The following is a 17,158-nucleotide window of genomic DNA, read 5'->3' on the forward strand; positions in this document are numbered from 1 at the left end:
GTAATAAATAAATAAATAAATAAATAAATAAATAAATAAATAAATAAAAATAAATAAATAAATACATAAATACATAAATACAGTTGGGGTTCAGGTCAGGGCCTTGGTTGCCCTGTATGGTTACCTATGTAGGGAGAGAGACAGAGGGAGTGTAACCCTGTTGATGCTTCTGGATCTCTTAGCAGCTTTCAATACTAGCAACCATGGTATCCTTCTGGGATGACTATATGAATTCAGAGTGTGGGGTAATGCGTTGCAGTGGTCAAAATCTCCCAGAGATTTTTGGCTGTTGGGCGATATAGAAATGAAAATAGCTTATTTCTTCGATTGTAAGATGCCATCGATTGTAAGACACACACTAATTTCAGTACCACCAACAGAAAAAAAGCTTTGATTCTAAGAATAATAATTGCACCCACGATTCTAAGAAGCACCCCGTTTTTAGAGATATTTATATGGGGAAAAAGTGCGTCTTAGAATCGAAGAAATACGGTACTACTACTTCTTTAAGGCTGCAGCAGTTCTTTTTCATTCTTGTGAGCTGGCACTCACTCCGTGAAAATAAAGAGAATGAACTGTTGCCACTGCCAGCCAGGGTGTGATGGATCCCTTGTTGTGCTGACTCCAGTAACAATAACAGGACAAACCCACCCCTCCGACTTAGCCCATCTATTAGCTTAATAATTAACAACGTCCACGCTGTTGTTTCTGTTCACTCTCTTAACGGTATAAACAACCTCTCTTACATGACGGCTAAAGTAAAACCCATCAGTTGGTAGCTGAACTTGGATTTCAATGTATGTCTCCATTTTCATCTTGATGATAGAGTGGTTAAGCTTTCCAACTCCAAGTTCAATTATGGATTTTGGGTACTACTAGTTCACTAATGTTTTGAGATTACCAGTATTTCTTTTTCCTAAGAGTTTAATCACACTCTCTGATATGATACTAAAACCTGATAGTATCCAAAACCTGATAGTATCCAATTCATTATGCATCAAGTATAAAACATTTTTGTTTGTTTAACAAAATAGCTTAATGGAAATCTGAACAGCTAGTTGCAGTGATTATCAACACTGTTGATTTGATGTCAAATAACTAAACATATACATGGAAAATAGTGATTGGTATTGTAAAGTTGAATAGAACATATTCATGCAAAGGTTGTTCCTGGACTTGAAATTGTTCGAAGCCAGGGAAGAACTAGAGGCAATAAAATATTCTTCAGTGGTACCATTCCTATAAAATCTGGATCTAGTGACTGTTGGTTAGGTATTAGGGCATTGAGCTAGTTTGAGCTGATAATGTTGGGTTTATATTAATAAAGATGATACGTTTTTTCTGCTTAAGAATGATTACATAGAAATGTTTCCATTCTTGTTTCTAAATACTTGGCTTTCTAGCCTATAGTACACCCTAGTATGTAGGTGGATAGATTTCAACATTGTTTCCCACTTAATTTTCTTTACTAGAATCCTCGTTGTCCAGATTTGCAAAGCAATAGTGCTTACTAAGGATCTCTTCATTAGTTGAAGCCTAACTAATCTAGCAGCATGTTCTTCAGCATGTAAATCCTACTGATGTCAATGAGACTTAGTCCCTAGTAATTATGTGTTTAGGATTACAGCATGCATGCTTTATACACACTTGTTTTACAAGGCTCAACTAGTCAAACATTCTTTACTAGAAACTCTGTAAGGGGTCTTTGCAGGAGTGGGTAATTTGTGATGCTCCAGATGTTTTGGCCCACAACTCCCATTAGCCCTAGCCAGCATAGCTAAGGGTGAGGCATGGTGGGAGCTGTAGCTCAAAACATCTGGGGCCTGTCTTGACAAGGGGTTTGCCCCGGGGTGGAATGGCAGGGGCGGCAGGTCATTTATATGATGCAGCCACCATCCCGAGGCATTCCCCTGAAGCTCCAATTTTTAAAAGTTGGGGACTTATCCTGACATCTTTCTGTAGAGCAAGGCGACGACAGTGCTTTTGTGTCTGGCACCTTGCTCTAGAGCTGCGGTGGAGGCGTGCCCCAGCCGATGGCGACCCGTGATTGGTCACCATCAGCTGGACAGGGGAGCGTACCTCCATGTATCAGCAGAGCATCGCAGTCAAAAAAAAATGTAAACAAATATTTTAAAGAACTGTAGCGAGCTGCTGGCGTGCTGGGACAGGAGGAAGGGGCACCCAGTGAGCCAAATGGCTGCCAGGCTGCCTCCGCGGAGCTTTGCATTAAAAGAAAAACATTAAAAATTAAAATGGAGAGGGGTGCAGACTGTCCCCTCCGCGAGTGCTTTTTCTTCCGCGGGGAGGAGGAGGAGGGAAACAACGGGGGGGGGGAGGAAAGGGGCGCTAGGGGCGGTGGCGGGCCCTCTTGAGGCACCAATGCAACCTCATATTGACACAGCCCTGGAGGGCCTCAAGTTGCCCACCCCTGGATTACAGTCTACCTTCTGTCCGCCCCAATGGGGAAAAAAACACATTGATATTGCTTATTCCCTTTTGGCTGCTTAAAACAGCCTGGAAAGAAATTATAACTAGATGGACAATAACTTGAAACAGAAATAAACATTTTGAAACAGAAAATGTATTGCCAGCCAATTCTTTATTATTATTTTTTAAAACAAGTAAGAGGTTAGAAAACTGGAGGAACTTTTCTTTAAATGAAAAAGGCCATAAAGAACTTAAGAAAATTAAAATTGTTCCTTGAAGCTCTGGGGGTGGGGTAGATTTTTTTTTTTTTTACAATAAATGGAACAAAAATATTGATATTGTATTGTTTTGCCAGCAGTGAAATAAACCCTTTGTTGGAATAAGTCAGTGCCACGGCCGTTAGAAACTACTAAATGTTAAACAGAACTTTATATGTTGGTATATGCTTTTGATCTTAGTTGCTGCCTATTCCATTCAGTATTCTTTCAGGTAGTTTATGTGGTGTTGAAGGAAGCCTTCAAGAGTTACACTGAGCTCCTTGGAGGATGGGTGGGATACAAATGTAAAAGACATTTGTCTTTCTCATTATGGTTTGTATGGCACGTTCTCCTTGGTGTTTGTAATACAGTACTGGAAGTTTTGAGGAAAACCCATCCTGTTAGGGGAAGGCGGAGGGACGAGGGGGAGGCAGGCAAGGAGAGAGCATGAATGGATGCCTGGCCCGTTCCACTTCCAGTGTCATTTCCAGTGTGCTGTGCCATGCCAGTTCTCCTCCATTGAAAACAATGAAGGTTCTTGGCCCATGGCCCATCAGAAACGACTGTTGCATTCCTGTTTTATGATTCTGGGGTTGCAGGAAATACTAAACAGGAAAAAGCCTGAGCTAAAGTAGTTTAAGATGTTTTATTTGTCAACCTTAGAAGGGATATGACTTTTAAAAAGTGACCTTTCCAAAAAGTTTACATAGCCTAGTATGGCAATCAAGCACCAGCTTTTGTAGTTCTGGCTCCCTTGATTCTTAATCCTTGAATACCTGCAATTCTTTTGTACTGCTCATTTTAATAAACAGAATAAAAACGCAGTTTCGGCTTGCGTGCTCAGTGTATACAGAGAGTGTGATGTGCAGCACTTCCCAAGCAACATTTGAAGATTATTATTATTATTATTATTATTATTATTATTATTTATTTATTTATTTATTTATATAGCACCATCAATGTACATGGTGCTGTACAGAGTAAAAAAGTAAATAGCAAGACCCTGCCGCATAGGCTTACAATCTAATAAAATCATAGTAAAACAATAAGGAGGGGAAGAGAATGCAAACAGGTACAGCGTACTTGACATAAATCCATGTATGCTTGATACATAGCGTGGAGATTACTGATCACAAAGGAGAGAAGACCATTACTGAAATCAGCTGAGACCAGTTTCCTGACTACTATCTATATATTAAATTTGAACAATACAGGCATTTAGACAGCCATTCTTGGTGGACAGTTGTGAATCTTCCTTTGCTTAGAAATCCTAAATCCCAGAAGTGCTTCACTGTTTTGGGTGGTGCTTAGCTGCAGGATGATGTTAAGCAATGTAGGGTAATTTTGATTTCTACCTACCTATTAGGTCTGCAACTTGATTAAATAAATGTTAATCAACTAGTCATATGAGCTTGATTAATCCTCTAATCTATTGATTAACTTGCATATGATTAAAAACAATATTTCTGAAACAAGAAGCATTATTTCTTTATTAGTAGTAGTTGAAGTATGTAGCAGGGATTATCTTAAAAGAGGCATCCCCCTGTATGTAAGAGAAAGAAGAATGCCTCTTAAAATGGTTCTTGCACTTGCATTAAAAGTTATGTATTTTAAAACCTGCTGCCTAGTTAATCAGGGACATGTTTTTATTTGATTAGTGTTTTTTTTTAAATCAATCTAATTAAGCCTGCAGTGTTACTACTGAGTGCAGTGGTAACTTTGCATTGGAAAAAAATTCTGATACCCTAGACCTGGAGAGTGATTGAATTTAGCATGTTTATTTCATCTGGATTTAGTAAACAATGGTTTAAAAAAGTACCCCAAGTTAATTTTTTGTTCTAATGCTCTACAAGTATTTTACCAGAAATATTTGTGCAGGGGTGGGGAATGAAAGCACACTTATAATGTCATTTTAATGTTACATTATGTAGACATTTTTATTGGAATACTTGTAGAAATGCAAAGACAATATTACTTCCCTTGCATTGTTTACATGTAAGAAAAAAAATTGAATAGTGTTAACACACTAATAAATTTTAACAATCCAAAGAACTATGAATTGGGTTCAACAGAGTTCAACTGTCTTCCACTCAGAGCATTGGGGCAGCTTCAGTTTCATTGCCATTTCATATTAAGGGCGCAAATCCTGTGCATGTCTAGATAGAAAAATGTCCTACAACTTCCAGGACATTTTTCTGACTAAACATGCATAGAATATATGACTAAATGCACAATGTATTTCAGTGAGATGAAATAACGGTATTCTCTCCTATTCTTGCTAGGGTTAATCACCTGCAAAACATTAATTGTAATTTCAAAACTGCAAAATTGCACTGTATTTGCAATTGGCATCCATTCATTGTTACTAATGAATTTATGAAATGGAACATTTTCTGTAGAAACATTAAGTGCTGGAATTCCCCCCCCCCCTCCAGAAAATGCAATATGGTGGGCTTCTGTGTGCCTCATAACTGCAGGAGGTGAAATATTTTGCAATGCAGAATGGGACATTTTCTGGAAAGGCCACCCCACAGTTATGGAACAAACAAGAGGCCTGCTTTCATATTAGCTCATATGTTCACTACCAAGTAAACATCTACACCTGGCTTTTACTCCAGTTCTACTCCACCCTCAAGTCAATCATGTCAGATGATGCACGCCCCTCCCGTAGCTCATGCAGCATTTCTTGACCTAAATCCTGTTTGTTTGTTTTATTTGTGGTGGGTTTTCTAGTCACAGTGGCTTTGGTGCTGTTTGGGAGTCATGTAGCCTCAGCAGGTTTCAGCGCAGGCTGGTGGAAGCGGGACAGATTTGTGGAAGGGAAGAGTTATGTGGGGCAGGAGCTTATATCTAGCCAGAAGTAACTCATTGCCTTGGTGATGGGAGTCAGCACTGCTGGTGTCAGGATCAGTTGAGGGACTGGGTTTCACAGCTTCCATTAGACTCAGAGGCTGAAGAAGCGGAAGATGTACACCAGGAAGTGGGGGAGGAAATTCTCCAAGACTCTCAGGAGCTTATCAAACAGGGCGCCCAGGCCCAAGAGATCACCCTCTCCCTCATTCTCCCCCCTGGGAACTCAGTCTCTGTCGGAGGAGGAGGGAACATCGGAGCTGACGAACCTCAGCGTCCGCTCCAGGATCAAGCGAGCACAGTTCAAAGGAGGTGGCATGCAGTCTGCAAGGCTGGCCACTTCAAGACCCACCGTGAGAGAGATATTCAGTAAAAGTCTGTTGAGCGCTGTGGGGAAACTGTCCCACCAAGATGTGAGACAGTATACAAAGCTTTATTCAGTAATTAGATGTCTCTTCACACCTGGGGAAGAGTGTGAAAGCTAGGGGCTATCCTTTAAGCTTAATTAGCTTAACAAAGCAAAGACACGTGCTTTGAAAGGAGGCTGTTCCAACCCTGTGCTCAATTGCACAGGGTTGGAACAGGAGTGGGGAGCTAGTGTGAAGGGATACAGTTTTGACCCTGTGCTCAATCACCGCCTGCCCCTTTAAATATTCACTGAGCGCAGGAGTGGGAGGGGAGCATAAGGAGGCAAAGGTATGGAAATGTAAAGGTATGCAGAACCTCACAGATTTAAAAAGCTTCATTGAGTGGGGGTGGGGGGTGGAGAGCAAGCGTCCTTGATTCCCTGCACCTACCCACTTGAAGATGTTCAGTTATACTAGGGTGGCCATATGAAAAGGAGGACAGGGCTCCTGTATCTTTAATAGTTGGATAGAAAAGGAAATTTCAGCAGATGTCATTTGTATATATGGAGAACCTGGTGAAATTCCCTCTTCATCACAGTAGTTAAAGCTGCAGGAGCTATACTAGAGTGACCAGATTTAAAAGAGGGCAGGGCACCTGCAGCTTTAACAGTTGTGATGAAGAGGGAATTTCACCAGGTTCCCCATATATACAAATGACACCTGCTGAAATTTCCTTTTCGATACAACTGTTAAAGATACAGGAGCCCTGTCCTCCTTTTCATATGGTCACCCTAGCTATACATATGTTTTTCTTTTAAAAATAACATCAACCCTGTTTTATGTTTCATTTTTAATTACCTGTTCAAGTGGTATCGGCATTTTAAATTTTTTAATAAAAATACATAGAAGCTGACAATGCAGTGTACTGTATAGATAGAGAAGTAAATTAAACAAGCACGCCCACACACCCACACAGATTGTCTTGATTACAATTTCCAATTCGTCATAATTCTGCTATAAGTAGGAGGGAATAATAGATGAGGCAGCTGTTCAGTTGTCAGGGATGCAGGTCATAACTTACTTCAAATGTTTTAGAGAGCTGTTCTTTTAAGGCATTGAAATTTTGATGCAGTAAATGGTCAACACAGTCAAGCGTAAGATAGATCACCATCATTTTCTAATTGTGGATACTTGTAACTGTATAGCAAAATGGAAGGAATGCCCTATTATTAAATCCTGGAGTGCAATTCTGCAAAATCTGGAGAGCTTTTTAAAATTACAAAATTATGTGTTAAATATCAGTGTATATCCACACCTGCAAAAATGTTTTCAAGCTGATGTTTATAACGTTTAGAGCCAAAGAAAGCAATCCTGTGGTTCCAGGATAGTGTCCCAGAGACCATAGGATTTTTCGGACTCCCCCCTCTGAGGCCTTAGACACTGCTACAACCTCAGAAGGGGGACGTCAGAATCCGAGTTCTTCCCCCACCCCCTCACAACCGCCGTGGAAAAAATTCCACTGGCTGCTTTCTGAGGGTGCAAAAGCACCCTCACAGAGAGGCTTAAAAGGGGGGATTTTGGTGGGCGTGGAGAGGAGAGGCCAGGATACAATGTTTCCTACAGGCTCTGCAGCTCCAGCCCCACCCCCAGCAGTGCAACTACTCTAAATGGGTTCAGAGGCCCATCTAGAGGAAAATGAACAAATAGGAAGACGGAGAGATGAAAATCACCTCCAACACTCCTCTTCCCCTGCTGACAGCAGCTTGGCAGGGCATTGGATATTCAGAAACCTCCCAGATTGCAGGCTTCCATCTAACAATGGTGCAATCGTATGGGTTAGTAACTGCAACAGAGCTTTTTTATGGATGACGATACAATCAACCCTGTAAAGAAATTGGCAAATAGAACGTGGCAATTTGAACTACTGCTTATACTTTGAAGTGAACCTGTTGTTTATTTTCAGAATAAACATTAAAATCTAGCATTTTCAGTGTTGCTGAGAGCTCTTTCTAGGCATATAGCCATTTACAATGACAGGCAGTCTCCAAATCCTGTCGCTGCGCTTTGCTTGCCCAGCTGCCAAGTTTCAACGCTTGAAGTTGTACTATTATCGAGTCATGTCTGCATTTGGCAAAACTTTGTAGACACAACATCATTAACTACGCTACATTTTTTTTGCAATATTTACTCCTCTTCCACACTTTTTTCCAAGGTAGTAAATCATCATTTCTTTAATCTCCCCCTGCCTGTGTGAAAAACAGGAATTTATGTAACCGGCACTCTGCTGCAAACCTTTTCCTGTTTGGAACTTTTGTTGTTGTTGGCAGAATCTGGAGATGGCTTAGCTACTCCAAGAGTGACCTTGAATGTCCTTAGTACAAGAATGCTAGATTGTAACTTTCTGATGACTAAGGAAGTCTGTAGCTTCTGTAAAATGCTAAACACTTCCATGTGTGGATGGATTGAAAGTTCTGTATAGACGTGTGTGTGCACAAGATAACGCTTGTTTCCATCATAAATACTAAACCTTATGGCTGTGGTATAAGGTAGGATATATGATGTCTACAAAACAACTTTTTAAAACAGTACTACTTATTTATTTTTAATCAGCGTGTTTTATAGAACAGTTTTTTGGTGTTTTGGGGTGTGTGTTTTTTTAGAATATTATTGGCCTTTCTTTTGGGCAAGCAGCCAAAACAGACAGCATGTCACATTTCTCTGGGTTTTCTAGGCCATGTGGTATTTCCAGACTGAATATTCTAAGAGAGAGCAGAGCGGTTATATGTACTTTAAGCGCATGTTTGCTTCTTTTGCATATAAAGCAATGTGTGTGTGTGGGGGGGTGTCTGTTTCTCACACAAAAAGCAAATGGGGGAGGGAGTGAAGTTCTACTCCTCTCCCATCTCATCTTGCTGTGCTCTGATACTTCAAGCCATTTTTTCCTCAGTCCACCTCCAGTACCCAAAAGTGAATCAGTCAAGAAGAAAGCAGTAGAGCACAATGCAGTTAGGTGGGAAAGGGGGTCAAGTTCACTCCTCTCCTTAGTGACCTCCGTTTTACATGAGATGTAAAGGCCCTCCACCCCCCACTTTATATGCAAATGGGAAAACACATATTTAAGATAAGAATCTTCATCTGGCCTGGCCCTTAACCTATGTGTTTAGCAGTTTGCATTATAGGTGCTTCTAGATCATAGAATCATAGAATAGCAGAGTTGGAAGGGTCCTAAAAGGCCATCAAGTCTAACCCCCTGATCAATGCAGGAATCCACCCTAAAGCATCCCTGACAGATGGTTGTCCAGCTGCGGCTTTTTTTCACACCATCACCCAGCCTTATTCACAGAATTTTACAGGACTCCAGACACATAACTCTCCTGTGTTTTCCCACCACTTCTTCCATATTTTTTCTTATCACAGAAAATCTGTTAAGTAGGAAAATTAGATCCAGTTAGATGCACAGTGCCTTCAGATTGTTAGTGCTAGGACTATCTGGAAGCACCCTATGTCAAACCAAGGGCATTTGTAGCATAAAGCTCCTTCTGCAGAAATGGCACTAGAAACTTATAGAGCTTGGAGACAAGGCTTTATTCACAGAATTTTTTGGAGACGCCAGACAATTTGTAGCCCTCCCATCTTTTCCCACTTTTCCCTCCATCTTTTTCCTCCCCCCCCCCCAAAAAAAAAAGTTAAATAAGATAAGACAGAATAGCTGCATGATGTTCTTTGATTGGTTATGCTAGGAGCTCCAGCAAACAAATGGCTGAAGTTGATCAAATCACAATAACAAACAATGCCCCAGAAGCACACAACTGCATACAACTGAATGTAAAACTATTATTAAAGAACATGAAGTGAACTATAGTTAAATCATAAATATGTCGATATTATACAATTTTATAGATATGTGACCAAGTTGTTTATAAACACAAATTGAGGTAGTTTTAAAGACAATAAAGTCAAGTGACAAAGTCTGGATTATGACACTGTTTTTCATATCACAAGTATATATTATGACACTGTTTTCCATGACTATTACATAGGTAGCAGAAATAAGTAACAGAAATAACAGGAAGCTGGTATTAGTCCCGTTTCATCATGTTAGACTTCCTCAGACAAGCAGTTTCATTTTCTGTAAAGCCAATAGACAATACTTGAATAGAATAACATCCAGGGTAACATAATTATCTTCAAAATATAAAGATTCCAAATGTATTTTATACTGTGTTGAGCACTCACCGCTGTGCGCAAGCAAAAGCCGTGGGAGTGTAGACTCTAGATAGTAGTCCTGTACTTGTTTATAGTTTTTAATCAAAACCCTCCAAAGGGGGGGTCTTTTCTGCATGATAAAAATAATTTTTAGCAACATAAGATAAACCAAATAACAGGAGAATGCTAAAGAATTCAAACTTGAGTCACAGAAATAGGTAACAGAAATAAGTAACAGAAATAACAGGAATCCGGTATTAGTCCCGTTTTTGTTAGACCTCTCATGCATATGATGATTTCTGGGCTCGTCTGTTTGGGATAAATAACTTGGATAGACCAACTCAGTGGTTTTTTTACTCCTTATTTTGTTTTTCAGAATTCAATCCGTCACAACCTCTCATTGCACAGCAAGTTTATTAGAGTACAGAATGAAGGAACAGGAAAAAGCTCTTGGTGGATGCTCAATCCAGAAGGAGGCAAAAGTGGCAAGTCTCCCAGGAGAAGGGCTGCATCCATGGACAACAGCAGCAAGTTTGCAAAAAGCAGAGGTAGAGCTGCAAAGAAAAAAGCAGCTCTTCAAGCGGGTCAAGACGGAAATGGTGACAGTCCAGGTGCACAGTTCTCAAAATGGCCTGCAAGCCCCAGCTCTCACAGTAATGATGACTTTGATACTAATTGGAGTACTTTTAGACCTAGAGCCAGTTCTAATGCTAGTACAATCCTGTCAGAACAAGATGACCTTGGAGAAGGGGATGTACACTCCATGGTCTATCCTCCATCAACAACCAAAATGGCTTCAACTCTGCCCAGCCTTTCTGAGATGAGCACTTCAGAAAACATGGAGAACCTGTTGGATAACCTCAATCTTTTATCCCCTAACACATCCTTGAGTGGATCATCTCAGTCTCCACCCACTACCATGATGCAACAGTCTCCTTGTTATTCATATACTTCAACCAGCACAACTATGGGTTCACCAAATGCAGACTACAGAAAATACAGTTATGCCCAGCCTAGTATGGGCTCCTTGTCGCAGATGCCTATGCAAACTATTCAAGACAGTAAATCGAGCTATGGAAACATTAGCCAATATAACTGCCATGTAGGACTTCTGAAGGAGCTGCTTACTTCTGATTCACCTCCGCACAATGATATCTTGGCATCTGTAGATACTCATGTTTCCCAGCCTAGTGGCCGAGTGCTGGGGCAAAATGTATTAATGGCCACTAACTCTGCAATATCCCCATATGGCAACCAACAGTCCCATAACAAAATCATTGCCCCTAGTGCCCACCCACACCAAGGACATGCCCAGCCAACCCCAGTAGTTAACAGCCATACTTTGTCTCTCACACTTAGCACTGTGTCTCATACTTCAGCTTTAAATCGTTTGTCCACAGCAAAAACCTCAGTACAAGTGCCTATGAGCCACCCAATGCAGATGAACAGCACAAATCCGTACACCACTGTAAACAGCTGTAATGGTTATGGAAGAGTGGGAATTGTCTCTTTCCATCAAGAGAAGCTCCCTAGTGACTTAGATGATATGTTTATTGAACGATTGGACTGCGATATGGAGTCAATAATTCGTAATGACCTCATGGATGGGGAAACATTAGATTTTAACTTTGACAGTGTGTTGCCTAACCAAAGTTTGTCGCATGGTGTTAAGACAACAACACACAGCTGGGTGTCGGGATAAGACTAGAAGGTTAGTTTCCCATGTTTTATTACTTATGCAATCAGTTCCTCCACTTAAGAGAATACTCCTGTGCCAGCCTTTAGCAGTTGTGTGGCTGAACAAAATTCAGTAGGTGTGGCTTCTTCCATCATAAAGTAGCTCTAAGGGGAGAAGTTGCACGTATAAGATCCTTCCCTTTTGTGAAGTTATTAGACACAAAAGTTCCTATGAAACCAGATGTTAGCAATGTTAAAGGGGTATTTCCCCTAGAAGGAAATTGGACAACTAGAGGGAAAAGGAAATGAAAATATAACACACCAAAGATTGTAAGCAAATGCTATTACATAATTTGTTTGTATTATTAGGGGCAAGTTCTAGAAAGGAGAGTTTGGACACATAATTTTCCTTGTTGAAAGATGGGATATAAATCCTTGAAGTGGAATGAAGAGAGGAAAATGCTGACTTGTGGGAGACGTTCTAGTAGTAGCTTCCAGCTAGGAAGAAGCTACTACTAAAATATACTATTACTTACCTGGAAGTAAGTCCCATTGAATTCAGATGAGCTTACTTCTGAGTAGACATGCATGGGATCTAGGCATATTTTGATTACAAAATTACTGCCATGACTTGTTCTTCATTCTCAACTTTTTTAAATTCACAAATTAGATGGGATGAAATGACCTGTGTATAATATTTTTTTATGTTGTAAATGTACCATGTTTGGCATCTTTGGTCAAAACTTTCATTTTGAAAGTATCCATGATATAACCTGTAATGTGTGAAGCCTGTCACTATGCCAAAGTAGACAATTCTTCAAAGGGCATCAAATATCCATCAGATAACAAATCAACTTGAACTTTTACCCTTAAAATTTGCTGAGAAGCTACAGAAAGAGTGAACTACATGAATGAGTCTGAGGTATGAACTGCCTTCACATTTTTAGTGAAGGATTGCAGATGTTGTTAGATCCAAGCCATCATGTTCATTGTTTCATAAATGTACTTTTTGTACCATAGTATAACATGTGAAATGACAATTGGCTTGAAGAGGGTTTTGATAATAAAAGAAAAGAAATCATTTTCACAAAGATACTCAAATCTGAGATGTGCACGGGCTATTGTACAGGAAATAAAAGTTGGCAATCAGTGTGATCACAGTCATCTGGTAAACTAGTCTCCCTAGAAATGGCCCCTTTGGATAGATCCTGGGAAAGTTTGAGAATTCCTACAACATTTCATTCAATATGGATTTGTCAATATGATTATTTTTTAATAGGCTTGCATTGATAAAACATGGATGTGCTTCCTAAAAAGATGGAATCTTTCATTCTTGGCTCTCTTAGGTATTTGGATACCACTGTATGCATAACATTCTGTCTTACGCTCTTGAGTATTTGTATTTTCTTTCTATCATTGTATATTTTCTTTCTATTATCCTAGGCTACAGCTTAAAATACTTCAAACATCTCTGACTGCAGGAACTGAGCAAGGGAGTCCAAAGATGTCCTTCAACCTTTTTACATTTTCTTCTGTAATTTTTTTTTCTCTTGTCAGACTTGGCAGCAGATAGATTTTTCCTGTACGTGATGTTTGCCAGATACTTGCAGGTTTTGCTGCCGTAGGTAAGGCCTGTGCCATTGGAAGTGTCTTTATTTGGAAGTGCCAAACTTACCACAATGTCATAGAAAAGCAGAAAATACTTGTGCATCATGTTTTACATTGACTGTATAAGATGTAGAAGTAATATGGCTTCTTTAGGAATATATTAGATCCAAGAAAAGGTTAAACCCCATGGAGAACTGTGGACTGCTCTATTAACTGCCTTAAGCATATTGCAATTGCTGTACATTTTGTATGAGAACATCTTTGCATATGATCTAGCCATTTAGACTTCCATATCAGAGAGCAGTTTGGAAGCTTTGTCATCTGTGTTTGTGATCATGTAGTAGATTTGTGGGGCTGACTTCCAAATTGATTGATTGATTAATTTTATTAATCACCTTAAATTTTATAATAGTCATATAGCTATTTTTCTTATCTCTACTTTGTTATACAAGTTCCTTAAACATTTGCAGAATCCAGGATGCCTAACAACATTCGTAACATTTTGTATACAGTATTTTAACAAGATTAAGGGGAGAGAATTTATATTAGCACTCTGCAAGATTTCTAAAGAGAAGGCTTCTAAATGTAAAAACTTTGTATTTTCTTCCTGGCACGAGGGTGATCTGTAGATATACAGATAACTTTTGTTACTATATTAACACTGACTACCCCAAAGTGTTAAGTATTGTTAAATGGTATGTACAGATCTTCATATTTGTATTTATTTTTATGGTCGTTTCATAAAGTTTGTTACCCCAGGGACAGGAACTTCTCTCTTCCATAGCATTCTCATTAGTCATCCATTTTTGTTTCACTTGTTCTTAGTGATAGGGTCTCCCATTTCCTTTCTTTTTAATGCCTTCTATTTTCTTTTAACGATATTAAAATAAGAGCTAGAACCTGCTTTATGCTACATTATGAATTTATTTGTCAAGAATGAACCTGAGTCACAAGCTGGGCAGTCTTAATTATATAAATAACAATAGTTTTAGTTGGTGTTTAGTGACCTATTTCTTCAACATCTTACATGTTCAAGAGGAGCCTCAGTTTTGAACTCTTTGGAGAGGTTTATAACAGCAGCCTTGCAACATGTAAATTAATAACCATGTATAATATTGAATTTACAAGCTATAGTTTTGGTAGCATCTTAGCATACTCACTGCACTCAGCAGCATCCGTCTTTACTACCCCCAACTTCAAAATCCAAGCGTACATTGCTAACGGCTGGATAGTAGAATGATTTGTCAGGGAAGTTGTGGGATCTTCACGCTTAGATATTTTTAAGAGGGGACTGATGGGCATCTGTCATAGGTGGTTTCAGTGGAGGTTTGGTTAGGGCAGGGATGGGGAACCTCATGCCTGGGCGCCAAATTCAGCACGCCTGGAGTCCCTCTCTGGTACCCCAGGGTGGCCCAGATGGCCTCACCCCCTTCCTCCCAAAGGAGGGGAGTTCTAGGCTTTTGTGCCATTTTCCCCAAATGCCTGTCCTAAGGCTTAGTCACGGGTGGTAAGAGCTTTAAGCTACTATATACTGGTATTTTGGTCCCTCCCCTTTTGCCTTTGGCCCCACCCACCTCTGGAATGCGGCCCCTGAGAGCTTCTCTGAAATTGAATTTGGCCCTTGGCCTGAAAGAGCTTCCTCACCCCTGGGTTAGGGCATAACTGCTGTGACACCTTCCAATAGGTTTACTCTTTCATTGGCAGGCAGAAGCTGCTTTTGGCCAGGCAGCATGTATTTGCTGCCTTGGGTCACCCCTCCTCTTTCCCAAATTGCTCCCATAGCTTAGCTCTCCCTGCGCCCCCAAACCATTTTATATATCTTGTGCCCCAACTGGGGTAGGGTGGGGGACTACTGGGACCACCAAGGTGTGGTTTGAGGTCCTTCTGCTCAATTATACTTTTGTGCATTGCATCCCAGTGTGCAGCTGTATTTTACCTACTTTTAGCATATCAGTGGTAACACAGCAGCCCCCCTAAACATATTAAACACTCAGACAGTGTTCTCATACATCTTCTATGTACCTCTGGAACCATTTTTAAGTGCTCCCCTGTCTTTAACAAAACACACACACACTCACACACAAAGCTCCCAACAAATAGGAAGTTGATACCAATTCATCCCCACCCTCTTTGGATACTGACAACTTCTGTTACCTGGGCCTGGTGATCAGTAAAACACTTCTAGGGCAATAAGTCCTAGAATGTAGTACACGGTGGTGTGATGAAACAAAAGTTACAGAACAGTTGATAAAATATGCTTTTAAATAGACCTTAATTTCTGTAGTACTTAAGTTTTTTTTTTTAATGTAAATGATGGCTTTGTGAAATGTGCAGAATGTTTTACCCCGAGGCCTTGTTTTTAGCCTTTTCCTCCCCACTCTTGGTCTCTGAGAAGTGTATTCTACAATAGAACTGTTCCAATTTAATGTATTGTTTCTACTGTATGTTGTAATAATAGTTGCCTTAATGAGACCTCTGCTTTGATAAACTGACAAGTTGCATAAAATGGTAAGCTAATGTATTGTTGAATGCTGACAACTCAATAGAACATCCCTAAAGAAGAGAAAAAAAGATGATTAAGGTGGACCAGTTCTTTAACAGTCTTACAGTGCAATTCTGAGCATGTTTGCTCGGAAGTAACTCCCACTGTATTTAGTGGGGCTTAGGCCACAGCTAGACCTAAGGTTTATCCTGGGATCATCCAGGGTTCACCCCTGCCTGAGCACTGGATCTCCTGTGTGTCACCTAGATGAACAGGTTTGACCCCTGGATGATCCAGGGATAAACCTTAGGTCTAGCTATGGCCTGAGTCCCTAGTAAGCGTGTTTTAGGATTGCAACCTGAAGTTTGCACTTGTTCAACTGGATCGGTGTTAATTGGATCGGTGTTGTTATTTTATTTTTAAGATTTTAAGTTCACATTATAAAAATTTCAGGCTTGTTAATTTATAAATGATTTTTAAATAAGACAACTTTTTTTGTACTTTAGAATTACTTAAAGTAACGCTGTGATTCAAATGCAAGCAAAGAGATGTAACTGCATTAAAACCAGCCCCTTAATGAGCGCCCCTCCCCCCTACCATTTTCCGCCTAAGCAGCACTACTGGCATGCAAATATTTTACATGTCATTTGTGTGAATTGTAAGAACATTGGTGGTGTCACTGCTGTACACTTGAGATGATTGTTTGGATATTTGTGGAAAAGTGCCTGATGTTTTCTTAACATAAAATAATTGTTTGTATAAAGCCATAAATGTTATATACATTGCTTTAATGGTGTTGTCTTTCATATGATTATTTGTATGCTGATAAAGAATTCTGTTTATTTGTTCCTGTTTGTAATCATTCAAATAATTGTGTAAAGGGCTTTAAAATCTTTCTAATTTGTCTTTACAGTAGTCCTGTGAGGTAGGTTATTTTTTTGTATGGTGCCTTGGGCATTTTTTATTGGAAAGGTGACCTAATATATTTTATAAATAAACAGATCATTAACATTTCCATTTTATATATGGAAAGCTGAGACTAAGAATGAGTGACTTGCAAAAACCATCCAGTAAGTCCATGGCTGAGCCTACATTTCAATCCAGATCTCCCAGCTGTAAATCCAACACTGCATTCAATGAACCATGGGTGGAATTGTTTATGTTATTTTTCCTCTAATGCTTCTCAACATTCCTTGCCTCACACACACATGGTGTGTGTGTGTGTATGTATGAGAGAGAGAGAGAGAGAGAGAGAGAGAGAGAGATTTTCTACCCTTAAGGTTACAATCCTATGTATGTTTAGA

General features: G+C 39.8%; 1 protein-coding gene across 1 annotated transcript in view; it reads left to right on the forward strand.

Moving 5' to 3' along the window:
• FOXO1 (forkhead box O1) overlaps positions 1-16,702 on the forward strand; it is a 50,331-nt gene extending 33,629 nt beyond the window's left edge. Inside the window, exons 2-3 of the mRNA XM_063125264.1 lie at positions 10,464-11,798; positions 13,208-16,702. Coding sequence (XP_062981334.1) covers positions 10,464-11,789 — 1,326 coding nt within the window. The 3' untranslated portion in view covers positions 11,790-11,798; positions 13,208-16,702. The remainder of the gene's footprint in view (positions 1-10,463; positions 11,799-13,207) is intronic.
• Positions 16,703-17,158: the final 456 nt, after the last annotated feature.

Source organism: Elgaria multicarinata, chromosome 4 (genome assembly GCF_023053635.1).
Source record: "Elgaria multicarinata webbii isolate HBS135686 ecotype San Diego chromosome 4, rElgMul1.1.pri, whole genome shotgun sequence".
NCBI classification, from domain to species: Eukaryota; Metazoa; Chordata; class Lepidosauria; order Squamata; family Anguidae; genus Elgaria; species Elgaria multicarinata.